Source organism: Danio rerio, chromosome 13, assembly GCF_052040795.2.
Source record: "Danio rerio strain M-AB ecotype USA chromosome 13, GRCz13ab, whole genome shotgun sequence".
NCBI classification, from domain to species: Eukaryota; Metazoa; Chordata; class Actinopteri; order Cypriniformes; family Danionidae; genus Danio; species Danio rerio.
The window spans coordinates 18,160,601-18,176,078 of record NC_141033.1 but is presented as its reverse complement, the minus strand read 5'-3'; the positions used below and the strand labels follow the sequence as shown (position 1 = coordinate 18,176,078).

The 15,478-nt window shown below is 34.1% G+C and overlaps 1 protein-coding gene across 9 annotated transcripts in view; it reads right to left on the bottom strand.

Annotated features, from left to right (window-relative positions):
- Positions 1 to 15,478, bottom strand: part of dlg5a (discs, large homolog 5a (Drosophila)) — a 155,188-nt gene that overhangs the window by 43,456 nt on the left and 96,254 nt on the right. For 8 of the 9 annotated variants that reach the window (XM_087278377.1, XM_087278380.1, XM_087278384.1 and 5 more), the window contains exons 17-21: positions 14,651 to 14,771; positions 9,377 to 9,521; positions 5,205 to 5,329; positions 5,005 to 5,094; positions 307 to 475 (exon numbers count right to left, since the gene is read on the bottom strand). In XM_087278377.1, coding sequence (XP_087134503.1) covers positions 307 to 475; positions 5,005 to 5,094; positions 5,205 to 5,329; positions 9,377 to 9,521; positions 14,651 to 14,771 — 650 coding nt within the window. The remainder of the gene's footprint in view (positions 1 to 306; positions 476 to 5,004; positions 5,095 to 5,204; positions 5,330 to 9,376; positions 9,522 to 14,650; positions 14,772 to 15,478) is intronic. The other variant, NM_001145603.1, reaches the window with a different exon arrangement.

Genomic DNA, 15,478 nt, shown 5'->3' with positions numbered 1-15,478 from the left:
ACACACACACACAAAGGAACACTCTTGGAGGAAGACAAATATGTAGAGTAGAATTATAATAAACACATAGGAACAACTGGAATGAATGGCCTAGTTTGCTATGTAAATTTGAGTTTTATATAACGGTGCTGATTAAAATGAGTCCTGACCGTGCCAATATGAACGTCTGATGCTTCAACATACATTATTCTATATTCACATGCGGTCCAATTATTGGAGTCAGATAAAAGGGCTTGAGAGCGAGCTGTTGCCTGGCAACCCGATGAAGGGGCGCAGCAGGACTGGCCTGAGGCAGTGGGTATTTACCTGTCTTTTCTGCGCTCTTCTGTGGGTACGGGGCTGACGGAGATCCTGGGCAGGGTGGAGATGGAGCCCTGAGACTGGCTGGAGGCAAACGAAGACGTCTCCAGATTGAGAGGAGAAAGAGGGGGAGTAATGAGACTGGGACTGCTGCATTCTGAATGAGACAGGGACCCTGATGAACAACATGGAGAAACGACTGTCAGCATTTGTACTAGAGTGACAATCTTACATTAAATTTTTTGCCTACTGTAATATAAATAAATGTAATTCTCAATATTTGAGCATGGCTAATTGGTATGTAATGTTTACCTTTGTGTATCCTGATGGACATTTTTGCCTTTTACATATTTGTAATCATGTTAATGCAAACAACAATAATTTTGGCAAGAAAGGAAGAAATCAAGGAAGAAAGCAAGATCTGCATTTGCTTACATAAATCTAGAATCTTGACCAATAGGACGTAATATCACCTGTGACACCAGTTAAAACTGAAATATATAATCAAAGTAGCATTTAAACAAGTATCATTTCTGAATCTTTTTTTTCTTTTTTTTTTGGCACATTCTTGTTAATTTTTAAAATTTCATTATTAATAATCTAATTGTGTAGGTGTGTTAGTAGAAATATCAGAGTTTATTTAATACTGTATGCGTACACTGAGAAATTGCATATTTGTAATCAATTTGGCTATGTTAAAGCAAACAGCATTAATTTTTGCAAACAAGCAAAAAAGCCAGGAAGAAAGGAAGCAGGGAAGAAAGGAAGCAAGCAAACAAGAAAAAAAGAAGTCACCCTTATTTCCTTTCATAAATCTATAATCTTGACCTGTAGGACAAAAATGTCCCTTCGACAACAGATAAAAGTACCATTTCTGAATTTTAACAATTGTCAAAAAGTTTTTTGTACATTCTTGTTAATTTTTTGGCCTTTTTTTGTAGTCTGCAGGCCAAATTGAGAAATTTGTATGCATGAGTGTTTTTATGACAGTGCTCAAAAAATATCCAAAACATATCCAAGACTGTAAGAACAAAAAAACGTCCTTAAGCATTAGTGTATATATAAAATAAGAAATATGTTTCATATATACACTGTTCAGCTTAAATAAGTAAATCCTCCTTTGAATAGTGTAATAATTTATCTGTGAATTTAGGCAATATTTTCGATGCATTTAAACAAAACAGCTTTATTAAATGAGTATATCCATTAAAAAGAAGTTTGATGACCTAACATCTTTAGGAATAGAAAGATAATACATTTAAATTTAAATGAGTAATTGCAATAAAATGTTTTACAAACAACAAAAATATCATTAAATGTCATAAATTTATCTTTCTCTTCATTGTTCTTGTTTGCTAAAATTTTATTTTAGAATTTTCCGCAACCTATTAATTTTGGTGTACTAATATTCAAACTTTTTGTTAGATAAAAAATTAAATATTAAGATTATACATTTGGAGTTTTTGTTAGATTAGTTCCAGTTTCAGCTTTGGTTCTGACTAATCTAATTAAAAAGAGAGATCTGTGATGGTTGTGTACTCATTTATGCTGAGCTGTGTGTAAACATTTTCAGAAAAAAATAAATAAATGCTTATTTCAGTTGGCAAAAACCATCAAAAAACAAACATTAAATTAAGAATTAAGAATTTGATTTGTCCATGTATGAATTGAAACTTCAGGATAATGGACACGTTTCTTCACTACTTAGTCTATATTTGACTTTCTTAGTAATTGTAAGTTTTGTGTGTAATTCACCATTAGTACAATTATAAAATCTCTTTTATATGGGCACTTGTAAGTGCAAACTCTTTGCCTGTGGTTATTTATTCAGGCTTCCAATATTTCAGGGTACACAAATGTCAGGCTTGCTTGTGCAAAGTATTCTCTACTTGACATGGTTTACTTGATTTAGCTTGCTCTGACATTTAATTAAATTTCCTTTTCCATATTGCTACTGCTAGTGGTTATTTACAGTTCTACCTGATGCAGAGAAGAAAAACACCCAGATAATAACATACCAATTTAACGCACAATGTAAAGTGTTTGTTTTTGTACAGAGTATGCAAACAGAGCATACCTGTATACCAACATACAGCAGTGTCCAAAATTAGACCTACAATTTCCCAAATTTTAAGGATACTGATTGGTCCTATTACAACCCCAAATCAGAAAAAAGATGTGACAGTATGAAAAATGCAAATAAAAAAGTAAATTATGATTTCTAAATTTAACAATACAACAAAAATTATTTAATGCGTTTATGTTGTTTTGTTTCCAAAATAAACACGTATTCCAATTTTGGCTCTTGCAACACATTTCAAAAAAAAGTTGGCACAGAAGCAACGATGAGATTTGAAACAGGTGATATCAACAGGTGATTGTAGATATGATTTCAATATGATACGAAAGCAGCATCCGAGGAAGGTTTAGTCCTTTAGGAACAAAAATGGGCTGAGGAATGCCAGTTTGCCAACAAAGATGTGAGAAAATTATTGAAATGTTTAAAAACAATGTTCCTCGAAGAAAGATAGGAAGACATTTGGATATTTCACCTTCAACTGTGCATAACATCATTAAAAGACTCAATGAATCTGGAGGAATTTCAGTGCGTAAAGAACAAAGGCGCCAGCCTCAGCTGAACATACGTGATCTCTGATACATCAGGCAGCACTGCATAAAGAATCATCATTCATCTATAAGCGATATCACCACATGGGCTCAAGACTGCTTTGGAAAACCTTTGTCAAGTATTACAATACTTTTCATGGTAAAACATACATAGAAATTTTAGAGTAAAAAATGCTGCCTTTTTTTCCTGGGACATCCATGCACATTTCAACAAGACAATGCAAAACTATATTCTGCGAACATTACAGTGTCCTGGTTGCAGATGAAGAGAATGCAGGTACTTGACTGGCATGCCTGCAGTCCCAACCTGTCTTCAATAGAAAATGTGTGACACATTTTGAAGCACAAAATGCGACAACAAAGATGCCGACCATAAGACTTATTTGCAGAAAGAATGGGAAAAATTACACCTGAAACACTTCATTACTTGGTGTTTTCAGTCCCTAAAGGTATTTTCAATGGTAAATGCTTTATTTTTCCAACTTGTTTTTAAATGTGTTGCAAGAACCAACATTGAAATACATGTTTATTTAAAAAAGAAATCATGAGGAAAACATTACATGATATTTGTTGTACTGTCTGCAATGAAATACAAGTCAAAGTAGATTTAAAAATCACTTTTTTCAGTGATTTGTTTTTTTACAGTCATACTGTCCCAACTTTTCCTGATTTGGGGTTGTAGTTAGTAAGTTCTACTAACAGGATTCCAATCAGAAAATCTGGACCACTATTGGTGAAAAGAACATTGTGTGGAAAGAGAACTGGTCTAAATTCCACTTTAGTTGGGAAAATGAGTTTATTTCTTTTGGGTCTAATAGGAAACACGTTTGTCATCAAACTAAGACAAGACTGAACCCAAAGTATGTAAATAAGTGAAAGGATAAAAGGTCACTGTGTGGAGGATGTTTTTTTTTTTAGCAGGAGAATACTATGGCAAGTGTGCCTTGGTACAATGATTCACTAGTCAAAGAAATACTGCATAAACAAAACAGGCTGGAATGCATGTATAATAGATATACTGACAGTGAAAAAGTGAAAGTAATGATGTCTGTCAGAGACTAGATGTGCTGAAATTAAACGATGTTAGAGTTCATTTTACATTTCATAACTTGAATATTGGACGTAAAAATTCAGTCGTCTTAAATTTCATAAGTCAGTTTTTTAGACATATTTTCAAATGTGTTTTTGTGTGTTCTGAATTCCTAGACTGTAGATATCTATTTTGTAAAAATACAGGTTCAAGTTTTTAAGGTGAAGAAATTCAGAACATAAATTTCAATATTCTAAAAATCCAAACCAGAAACTCAGATTCAGCGCAAAAAGTAAATCAGGGGTCATCAACAGGGAAAAGTACACGATCACCGTAAAGACAAACCAAGCATTTTGGTCAGTTACAGAGCTGCGTACTGGTGTATGTGCATACGGAAGGCACAATTCTTCTTCAAACTGACTATTGGGGGTCAGCTATTTTCAGTAGTAAATATACGTGTAATATACATGCTTCAGTGAACCAAATTCATGTAATTCAATTAATTCAATTACATCTCATTCAAATTTAGATTGTTTTGGCATATTATTGCCTCCATATAGCAGAACATTAGCGCAGAAAATGCATTGAAAAAATACTGTGGTAAAAAATTCATTTCCATATTTTAATTACATGCAATGAAACTTAATGGAATTTAATGCAGTGCTCCATGCCTGGTGTAAAACCCACTAAATTCTGTATCTCGTTAAGGCAGTGAAGATCACTGATTTTAAAACAAACCAGATTATAAATGTGATGAGTTTATAATGCGTAACTGTTCACCAGAAGCACCTGAGCTGGCTTATTCAAAATTAAAAGTCCCCATGCATATACTTATTGCTGTATTTAATTTTTGATTATGTTTTTCACAAAACAGTTATTTTTGTCAAAGGGGCTTTGGAATTGTTGTAGAACACAGTTTGATGAGCTAAAACTAAAAATGTTTGATATTTGAACAAATCAAATTAGAAGTGTAAATTCACCAAATTCTGATCTCCACTTTATATCACATGAATTCGGAAATCCTTTATTTATGAAAGTAGACTCACCTCTGTCTGACCCCAGAATAGAGCGAGGATATCGCGGTGTGGAGGGAATCTTAATCCTTTCAGTGCGATACTGCAAGTTGTTTGATGAACCTTCAGAAAGCAAAAGGGAGAAGATATAGACCAAAATAAAAATACACTTATATGAAAGTTTGGTGCGTGGAGTAAACAGACAACAACATGTATTATTAAAGAAAACTGACCGAGTCTTGCACTGGACGGCAGGGAGTTGGTGCCGTGTGAGGCCCGGCTGCTACGGGACGACTCAGAATAGTCCGTGGAGCGTTTCTGGCTTAGGTCCAGACTCAGTTGTCCTTGATGCTGAGGACTAAGATGGAGAGAAGAAACTGAGCACACTGAATCAGTAAACACTCATGATCATGGGGTGAGAAAATGAATAACTAGCCTGTTTATCACCTGTAACTGCTAGTTTGCACTTAGTATGACACACTTATAAACCACACTTATGCTCATTAAACTTTGGAATAGAATCAAGTGGAGAAATCAAAACAAATAAGTGGAACTGCTCAGGAAAGGCAGCCCACAGAAACTTTTAGCGCAAAATTTTTTATAGTATGATATTCTGTTGAATATAAAATTATTAGCGAATTCTGTGATTTTTTGTTTTGTTGATTTTTTCAAATATTTCCCCAGCGATCTTTTTAACAGAGCAAGGAATTTTTAGCAGTTTTATTTAAAAAATATATATATATTATTACCCCAGTTAAGCAATATTTTTTTTCAATTGCCTACAGAACAAACCATCATATAACAATGACTTGCCTAATTAACTTAATTCGCCTAGTTAACCTAATTAAAAAAGTTAAGACTTTAAATGTCACTTTAAGCTGGATATCTTTTTATCTTGAAAAATATCTAGTAAAATATTATTTACTGTCATCATGGCAAAGTAAAAAAAAAATCTGTTATTAGAAATGAGTTATTAAAACTATTATGTTTAGAAATGAGTTGAAAAAAATATTTCCATTAAACATGAAAAGGAGGGGGTGGGGGTGGGGATTATTATTATTTTTAATTCTGACTTCAACTGTAAATAAAGTTATGGTTCGCCCAAAAAAGTGCTTGCCATTATGTGGTTGCAAACCTTATGTATTAGCTTTTTTCCCCTTTGAACACAGATAACTTACAGAATGTTGTAAACTGGTAGCTATTAACATCCATGGAAAGCAAAAGAATTCTATAGACGTTAATGGCTACATAATTCCAACATTTTCAAAATATCTTTGCATCTACAAAAAAAAAAATATTGTGTACAACTGAAGGGAGAGTCAATAAGGACAAAATTGTAAATTTTGGGAGATTTTAATCAACATTCAATCACAAAGACTGCTGTATTCCAGATTGTATATGTGTAATTTCAGCTACAATAGTGACAGTTCTGTTGTTCATTCATTCATTTTCTTTTCGGCTTAGTCCCTTTATTAATCTGGGGTCGCCACAGCGGAATGAACCGCCAACTTATCCATCACGTTCATATGCAATGAATGCCCTTCCAGCCGCAACCCATCTCTGTGAAACATCCATTCACACATATACACTCTGGACAATTTAGCCTACCCAATTCGTCTATACCACATGTCTTAGCACTTGTGGAGGAAACCCACGCAAACACGTGGGGAAATGCAAACTCCACACAGAAATGTCAACTGACAGCCGAGTACTGCGCAGAGCCACCGAGCTGCCCCACCCATGCATATTTATGATCACTTATTTCGTTCTTGATTGCATCAAACGTTTAAACAAATCAGTTGAGTGAATGAATATGAACAGCTACTTGCCATAGACAGAATCTACAAACAATTTAGCCATTTCTGCAGAAGTTTGTAAAAAAAAAAAAAATCTGCAGATTTGTGCGGAATGAATTTGAGAGTATAATAACTAAAACTTAATACATTAAATAAAAATAAATTAATATTTTACATTCCTTTTTATTTAAGGTTTACAATGCAAATCCAATTAGAACCATTTAATTGGTTCATTTAAATACTTTATTGTACATAAATCATGAACGTTTGCATATTATTCAATAATATTACTTATGTATGTATGTATTTTTATTTTTTCAGTTTTTACAAGTAAATAAAAAACTTAATGACGGGCTAAACAATCAGCAGATTTCAGGGCCTGCAGATTCTGTGTGGGTCTAGCCATAACCTACTGAAGTTTTAATTTCATTTTTAAAAAATATTGCATTTCAATAGAACCTGAGGCCATAATTTGAATATCTGCTATTAAACCACAGTCCTTATGTTTTAATAAAAGTAATATAAATGTGATTGCCTTTTCTACGCTTTTAGCAAGAAGGTTAGTATTGCTCAAATAAAAAGAAAAATTTCTCAGTTGGCAACCTGTTTTAGATCACATAAAGAAGATGGACCCTTCTGTTCTTTTAGAAGAGTAAAATCTATCCTTTTTATTTTTTTAATTAATTGATTTTTTCTTTACTTTTATATACGAGTAAAATATGTTTTACTTTTTATTATTATTATTAGTTTTATTTTATTTTAATATTTATATATTTTTATGGAATCTAAATGTACAGTGCATCCAGAAAGTATTTATAGCGCTTACATTTTTCTGCATTTTTTTTATTTTACAGCCTTTATCTAGAATGGATAAAATTCATTTATTTGTTTCAAAATTCTATACACAATACCCCATAATGACAATGTGAAAAAATATATTTTTTAAATTGTTACAAATTTATTAAAAATAAAAAAACCTGAAAAATCACATGTACAGAAGTATTCACAGCCTTTGCTCAATACTTTGTTGATGCACCTTTGACAGCAATTACAGCATCCAGTCCTTTTGAATATGATGCCACAAGCTTGGCACAACTGTCTTTGGGAATTTTTGCCCATTCATCTTTGCTGTACCTCTCAAGCTCTATCAGGTTGGGTGGGAAGTGAAGGTGTACAGCCATTTTCAGATCTCTCCAGAAATGTTCAAATGGATTTAGGTCTGGGCTCTGGATGGGCCCTTCAAAAACATTTTGGTGGTGTGCTTTGGGTCATTGTCCAGCTGGAAGATGAACCGTCGCCCCAGTCTGAGGTCAGGAGTACTCCGAGGCAGGTTTTCATTTAGGATGTCTCTGTACATTGCAGCATTCATCTTTCCAGACGGGAAGTGACTGGCCATACAGGGCTGATTGGTGGATTGCTGCACAGATGGTGGTCCTTCTGTAAGGTTCTCCTCTCTCCAGAGAACGCTGGAGCTCAGACAGAGTGACCATCGGGGTATTGATCTCCACCCTGACTAAGACCCTTCTCCCCTGATCACTCAGCTTAGATTGCCGGCCAGCTCTAGGAAGAGTCCTTCTAAACATCTTCCACTTATGGATGATAGAGGCCACTGTGCTCATTGGAACTTTCTGAGCAGCAGAAATTTTTCTGTAACCTTTCCCAGCCTTGTGCCTCGAGACAATCCTGTCACGGAGGTCTACTGACAATTCCTTTGCCTTCATGCTTGGTTTGTGCTTTGACATGCACTATCAACCCTGGAACCTTATATAGACAGGTGTATGCCTTTTCAAATCATACCCAATCAATTGAATTTACCACAGGTGAACTCCAATTGAGCTGCTGAAACATCTCAAGAATGAGCAATGGAAACAGAACGTACCTGAGTTCAATTAAGAGCTTCACAGCAAAGGTAGTAAAAACTTATGTACATGTGATTTTTCAGGTTTTTTATTTTTAATAAATTTGCAACAATCTAAAAAAATAAAATCTATTTTCACATTGTCATTATGGGGTATTGTGTATTGAACTTTGAGGAAATAAATAAATTTAAACTATTTTTGAATAAGGCTGTAACATAAAAAAATGTGAAAAAAGTGAAGCGTTATGAATACTTTCCGGATGCCTTGTATATGTGTACGACGGGTTTTGTTTGTTTGTTGTGTTTAAAAAAAAGGAATATTGAAAAGCTATTTGTACAACATATTCAATAAAAGCATGTTTGAGTAAAAATATTGCATTTCTTTAAACACAATCTCAGGGCAACTGAGTGATTGAGGTGAGACAAGAATTGATAAATACTCGATTCTTTCTAAAATAAATTAAAATTTTAACAAATCACTGTTGAAATAAAGACTTGATCCAAAATGTAAAAAATGTAAATGTCAAAATATTTCTTATTTTGGTAAATGAATGGCTAGTACATAATAATATGTATAATCTCTGTTGCATGTTTCTGTAAAACAGGCTCACAGTTTTATAAAGGAGCAGATAAGGATGTGTCAAGTCTACTTCTCCACTGTAATAAAGGTACAGTCTAGAAAGGAAGTGAAGTATATGTTTGAGTTTGCATGTGTGTGAAGTGCTGGTTATCTCAGTGGGAACTGTGGTACCTGGGGTGCGTGTGCTGCTGATTGATCTGGCTGACGACAGTAGGGCAGTTGTTAGTGTGAACTCTGTGACTGCGCACCATGTAAACAGGGTTCTTCATGACGGCTGTTACTGCAGAGCAGGGGGCCAGTCCTCGATGTGCTGAGTCTGAAGGTTTAAACACAACCACAAAATAACCAATAAAACACTCCAATGAGAAACACACATACACACAATTCCCTTCAACTGCCCCCTGTGCTCACATATTTCATTTCAGTTTCTTTTATTGGGCCTGCTCACATGTTCAAAAAACGTTTAATACGTTGAATGTTATGTAGCACTTATTATTAAAGTTATATTAACTAATAAAAAATATATTAATTAAAATCACTTATCAATGCATAAATAGATGTACTTATAGATACAGTTCACAATGTTTTTCATTACATAAAACATTAACCCATGAATAACTAAATCATAATTTAATTTTGGAATATTTGTTTGGGGGTGGCAAAGTGGCTAGCAATGTCACCTCACAGCAAGAAGGTCGCTGGTTCAAGTCCCGATTGGGCCAGTTGGCATCTCTGTGTGGAGTTTGCATGTTCTTCCCATATTCATGTAGGTTTCTACTGGGTGCTCTAGTCCAAAGACGTGGAATTGGATGAAGTAAATTGGCCATAGTGTATGACTGTGTGTGTGAATGAGCCTGTATGGGTGTTTCCTAGTACTGGGTTGTGACTGAATAGGTGGCAGTTCATGCCACTGTGGCGACCCCTGATATATAAGAGACTAAACCGAAGGAAAATGAATGAATAAGTATTTGTTTGGTACTTTTTACTAAAAAAAAAAAACACCCTGAAAAAGTACCCAACTTACTGCAAATTTTATGATAGATTATGTATATTTGTATTTAAGAGTTTAAAGGATCGGGCACTTTCTTATTTATCTGAACTTGTAGCCAGTTAACATATCTGTTGGATGTTTAAGGTCATCATGTCAGAAATTGTTAAAATTCCCCAGTTAAAGTCCCAAAGACTTTTAAGAGAAAATGGAAAACTGGGCTTATGTTTTTATGGGTCCCAAATTGTGGAGTAGTCTACCTCTTTCTATCAAAATTATCGCCACAATTATCCATGTTCAAGGTAAAAAAAAAAAAAAAAACTTTATCTTTCAGGAAAGGCTTTTAATACCAGAGTTATTTGAGCTTGCTTTTTTTCTTTTATGTGTTTTTAAATTTATGTACAACACAATGATCATTAATGACTGTTGTTGTATTGTGCTATACAATGTTAAAGATTTTTGTAAATTACACAGTATTTGCTCCTTAATATGTATTTTACTGTAGGACAGTTATGAAGTTTGTAAACAAGTAAACTAGTAAGTAAGTAAACAAACAAACATAATAGTCTCCAAAATAAAAAAACATAGGACTAGAGCCATCAATGTTTCAAAAATGATATGGTCCCATCATGAGTTTTGCTGTAATGCTGCCTCGCTTTGCCTTTTGCTTGTGTTAAATTAAAACAGCTGCTCTGGGCGACAGAAGAGCAGACAGTGGGGAAGCTCAGAAGGAGCCATGCTGACCAAAGCCTGAATATTCAAATCAAGTAAAAATAGACCTCATTATAAAACAAACCCCATGTGAACTGTGCAGTCACATGACTGAGGACCCACAGTGTTCTGTCCTGTTTCTACAAAAATCCAAAGCCCAAACAATGTAAATATTATGTCATCACGTTAAGCATAACTAAATTGAATAATTTCAGGTCTAAATTACAAGAATAGGTTTGTGAGAATAAATCAGGAAAAAAATATTATATATGTATATATATATTAGGGATGTCAAAATTAGTGCGTTAACGCATGCGATTAATTTTAAATAATTAGCGCGTTTAAAAAAATGAACGCAATTAACGCAGTTGCAGGTTTTTTTATTTCCTGTTGTGGTGGACGTGTGTTTAACATGCGAGAAATGTGGATAAGACCAAGGAAGCACTTTTTGAAGGCAAGTTTCAGTATAAAATAATTAATGTCGCATCACCAGGCTCTCCAGAGTTTCATGCAATTTCGGGTGTTTCATTTTTACCTTTCGACTTCTGTTGTAAGTTGATACCGCATGGCGAACAGAAAGAAAATCCTCCGCATTTCGTGACTCGGTGTTCCTTTAAGGTAATAAAATAACTGCTTAGGCTACACGGTAGAATTTTAATAAGAGTATAATCTTAATCATATTAAAAACTTATGTGAATGTACTCAGAAAGTCTCTGGTGAAGTCGCGAGCTGTCAAAGACAGGGCATTACTCTGCCTTTCAGCATGAGCCCTCCAAGTTTAGCGTGTGTCCTCAATAAATGCAATGAAAGCGTATGCTTCGCGTTGTTGTGTCAGAATCCTTGTGAAATACAATAATACTTTAGGATGCTTAGTTTAAGTAAATTTGATGAACGTGATCATGCGTGTTGAATCTGGGGGGAGTCGCTCCAGTATGGAAGGCCGTTGGGGCCAAAACGTCTGCAGCGCGTTGTGTGTGTCTGTGTGTGTGTCTGTGTCAGGGATGGAGTGAGCGACATATCTGAGTAGAAGCGTGTGCGCACAAGACGTACCTGAAGGACGGTGGGGGTGAGTTGCGCGCGACATAGGCTACCTGAAGAGCTAGGAGGGATGCGGGGTAGAGGGGTGTGCAATGTATTTAACGACCGGTTTGCGAGAAATTATTATTCATTTGCGGGCATTTGGGAGTCTCTGCGCACTTGCGGAAAACTCCTAGTCTTAGCAACTGGATGAATGTAAAGGAGGATTAAGCAAAATTGTTTCTACTCTATAACTAATGTTCTCAACTCACAGCAATAAAAATTTACAATGAGTTCAACAGTTTATATTCTATAGTTTATTATTATAATTGTTCATTTTCAATATCTCAATTCCTGTATTTTGGCATTTTTTTGCAGTCCACTTAGAATCCAACATGGAAATCAGTGTTTTCTTTATTGGCATTGATTGTTTTGAAATTTAAATGTCATTAACATGCCTGTGTTTTAATTTCTTTAATAAATACGACTGTCAAGCCAGGATCTTGATGGTTTATTGTGGGTATGTTGTTTACTTGAAGAAATCTGTGTTACAGGTTAAACAAAAATTCTAATAAACAATTATATTTTGAGTTTTAATTCTAATAAACAATTATATTTTGAATTTTAATAGTTTTTGTCTTGCGTTTACATTAATTTTACATTTGAATAGCCAAAATGACAAGTTTCAGTATTTTGAATGCGATTAATCGCGATTAATTTTTTTTTAAAAGGTGTAAAAAATAGTAAAAAAATAAAAAATTAGTAAAAAAAATTTTTTTTAGCGATTGACAGCACTTATATATATATATATATATATATATATATATATATATATATATATATATATATATATATATATATATATATATATATAGCTCCATACAAAGTGATGGAATAAATATTCAATGACAAAATGTAGAAATAACCAAGCTCGATTAGCCATGTTTTTGATGATTATCATAAATAAGCATTACAATTACTCAGCACTGAGTTCACCATATAATTTTGTAAAATTTATAACAGCTATGTACTGTATATGCAGTAATGTAATAATAAAACATATTAGCTGATTATAATAGCTGATTTGTGTGGCATTCATTTTTATTAAACATTTTCATATAATCTTTTGAACTATAGTAACTTTTTATGAGTAAAAAAATGTGAATTATTATTATTTATACAATGATGACCATGTTATTTGATGGTACAATTCCTGTACTTAAAAACCCCCAGAAAAATCATAGAAACCAGCATAGAAAAATACTTGATCATCAGTCAATCTAAATTAATAAAATCTTTCCAAATAGAGCTATTAAAATCAACTGGTGAAATTACATTTATATATAATGAATATAAACAAAACAAAATATATTGTGCAACCCTAATGTGAATTTAAAAAAAGTTTAATTGGATAGTTTGAAAAAATACATAATACTGCCATTTTTATACTTAAAGAAATGTAAAACATTTTATCTTTAAAATCTTTGAGTGACACTTAAATATCTTATAACAACAATGAACAAACAATTTTACATAATCACAATAAATGTGGCTTTCTCTTAAATAAAAAGGTTTTCTCTTAAATGTGCTATATTCATCTTAACCGCATCTTCCACACAAGTTTAAAATTATTCAACTTTTCTTCATGTAAAATTTTAAAGTAAGAAAAAAATTGACGTGAAAGACTGTCACGATTACCAGCGATCATTTCCCATAAGATCGCTGGTTTGCAACTACAATAACCATGGACTACAAATCTGACATTTCTGGACTACATATTCATACATGCACTCCGGTCACACTCACACCACCTGAGGATTGTCAGAGACTGATAAACACACACTATTTAAGCCACACATTCACCCCTTTAGTTTGCCGAGTCATGTTATCTGTCACAGTAGCATTGCAACACGTTTCCCAGTCTAGTTAACTTGTGTACCGACCGTTAGCCTTGTTAGCTTCTTTGCCTGCCGCCAGCCTTTCTGACCTCTTGCCTGTATTCGACTGTGATTCTGGATTATCCTCACACACCTGTTTGCACCTGTGTTGACCACCGCTTGCCTGACTGTGAATAAACCTGCATATTGGATCTTACCTCAGTTGTTGGTGTTACTCCCCGATGTTACAAAGACGTATGATGTGGTAATAGAGTGGGTAATATAATAGGCTTGTGTTTCATCCCGCTCCATTTCATAATGGCTAAATTCATTTGTGATATTAAGTGTATATGTAAAAGTAAATATTTTTGTTAATTATGAAATGTATTTTGTTTAAAAAAGTATTTTATTGTATGATATTCTGTTCAAAATAAATAAATCATATCAAACTACAGCTGAAAAACATCTTGTATCACTAAGAGTGAATGATTCAACAAACATTCCCTTTGTGTTTGCCATGAATCCATCATTACGCTTCAAAAAACTATGTAAAACCAGAAAAAATGCAGTCAAGTTCCTCATTTTCATACTAATGACGGCATGAATATTCAAAAATTCTAAATCAACAAGCTCATTCAACCTTATGTGGCATTGTTATCATAAATGAGCATTTTAATTAGACAGTACAAAGTTCTTCATAAAATTAAGTAAACATCAATTTTGTAGGCTACCTCGTTCAGAGTAAAGATGAACTGCACTGCGCTGAGTAAATGCAGATATAGACTGAGTAGGAAGTATGTTTTTAGAGAGATGCATTAAACTAGGGCTGTGATTGAAGCGGGTGTAACTTACTGGGAGGAAGGGTTCCATTATAGGACGTAGGCACGAAACCCACGCTGTGTCTGTGAGGTCGGTTAGGAGAGGAGCGCAGCATCTCCCTCTGCTCCACGGAGTCACCGTCATTAGAGTAACTCTGCCAAAGGCACACATAACACAGCATTAGATAATCTAGGCTACAGCTCCACAGAAATGTAAACATTTTCTATGAATTACAGGACAACAAAAATACAAATATTCTTAAAGATAAATAAACAATTAACTGTGAAGTTTTTTTTTTTTTTCAGCATGTGACTCAGATTTAGACCAAAAACTAGAATACGCAAGACATGTAATTCGTATATAGTTTTGAATTGGGAAAGGGTAACAGTCAATATGGTGAAAGAAGCCCTGTCTTTTAGTATAGAAGCCAATCAACGATCACTATAGACTGACGATTCTCCAGGGGAGGGGCTTGGATCAGACGTTAGTTTCTGCAGATTTTATGTAATTCGAATGTTTAGAAATGAAACTAAAGAAACAAGTTTATTGTCGATTCCTAATATAAAATGTAATCATTAGCTTGGCAAGCAAATTTTGAAAATATGACGCTACCAAACTCAAACAGAAAACTCAAGCATACTGTCCAAGATGCGTTTCAAAGATGGCCGACGAGTGAAATGGCTTGCCTTAAAGCAGGGCTGTCCAAACTAAGACCTGGAGGGCTGGTGTCCTGCATAGTTTAGCTACAACTTCCTTCAACACACCTACCTGGAAGTTTCTAGTGTACCCAGAAAAAGCTTGTTTTGCTGGTTCAGGTGTGTTTATATAGGTTGGAACAAAAATATGCAGGACACCGGTGCT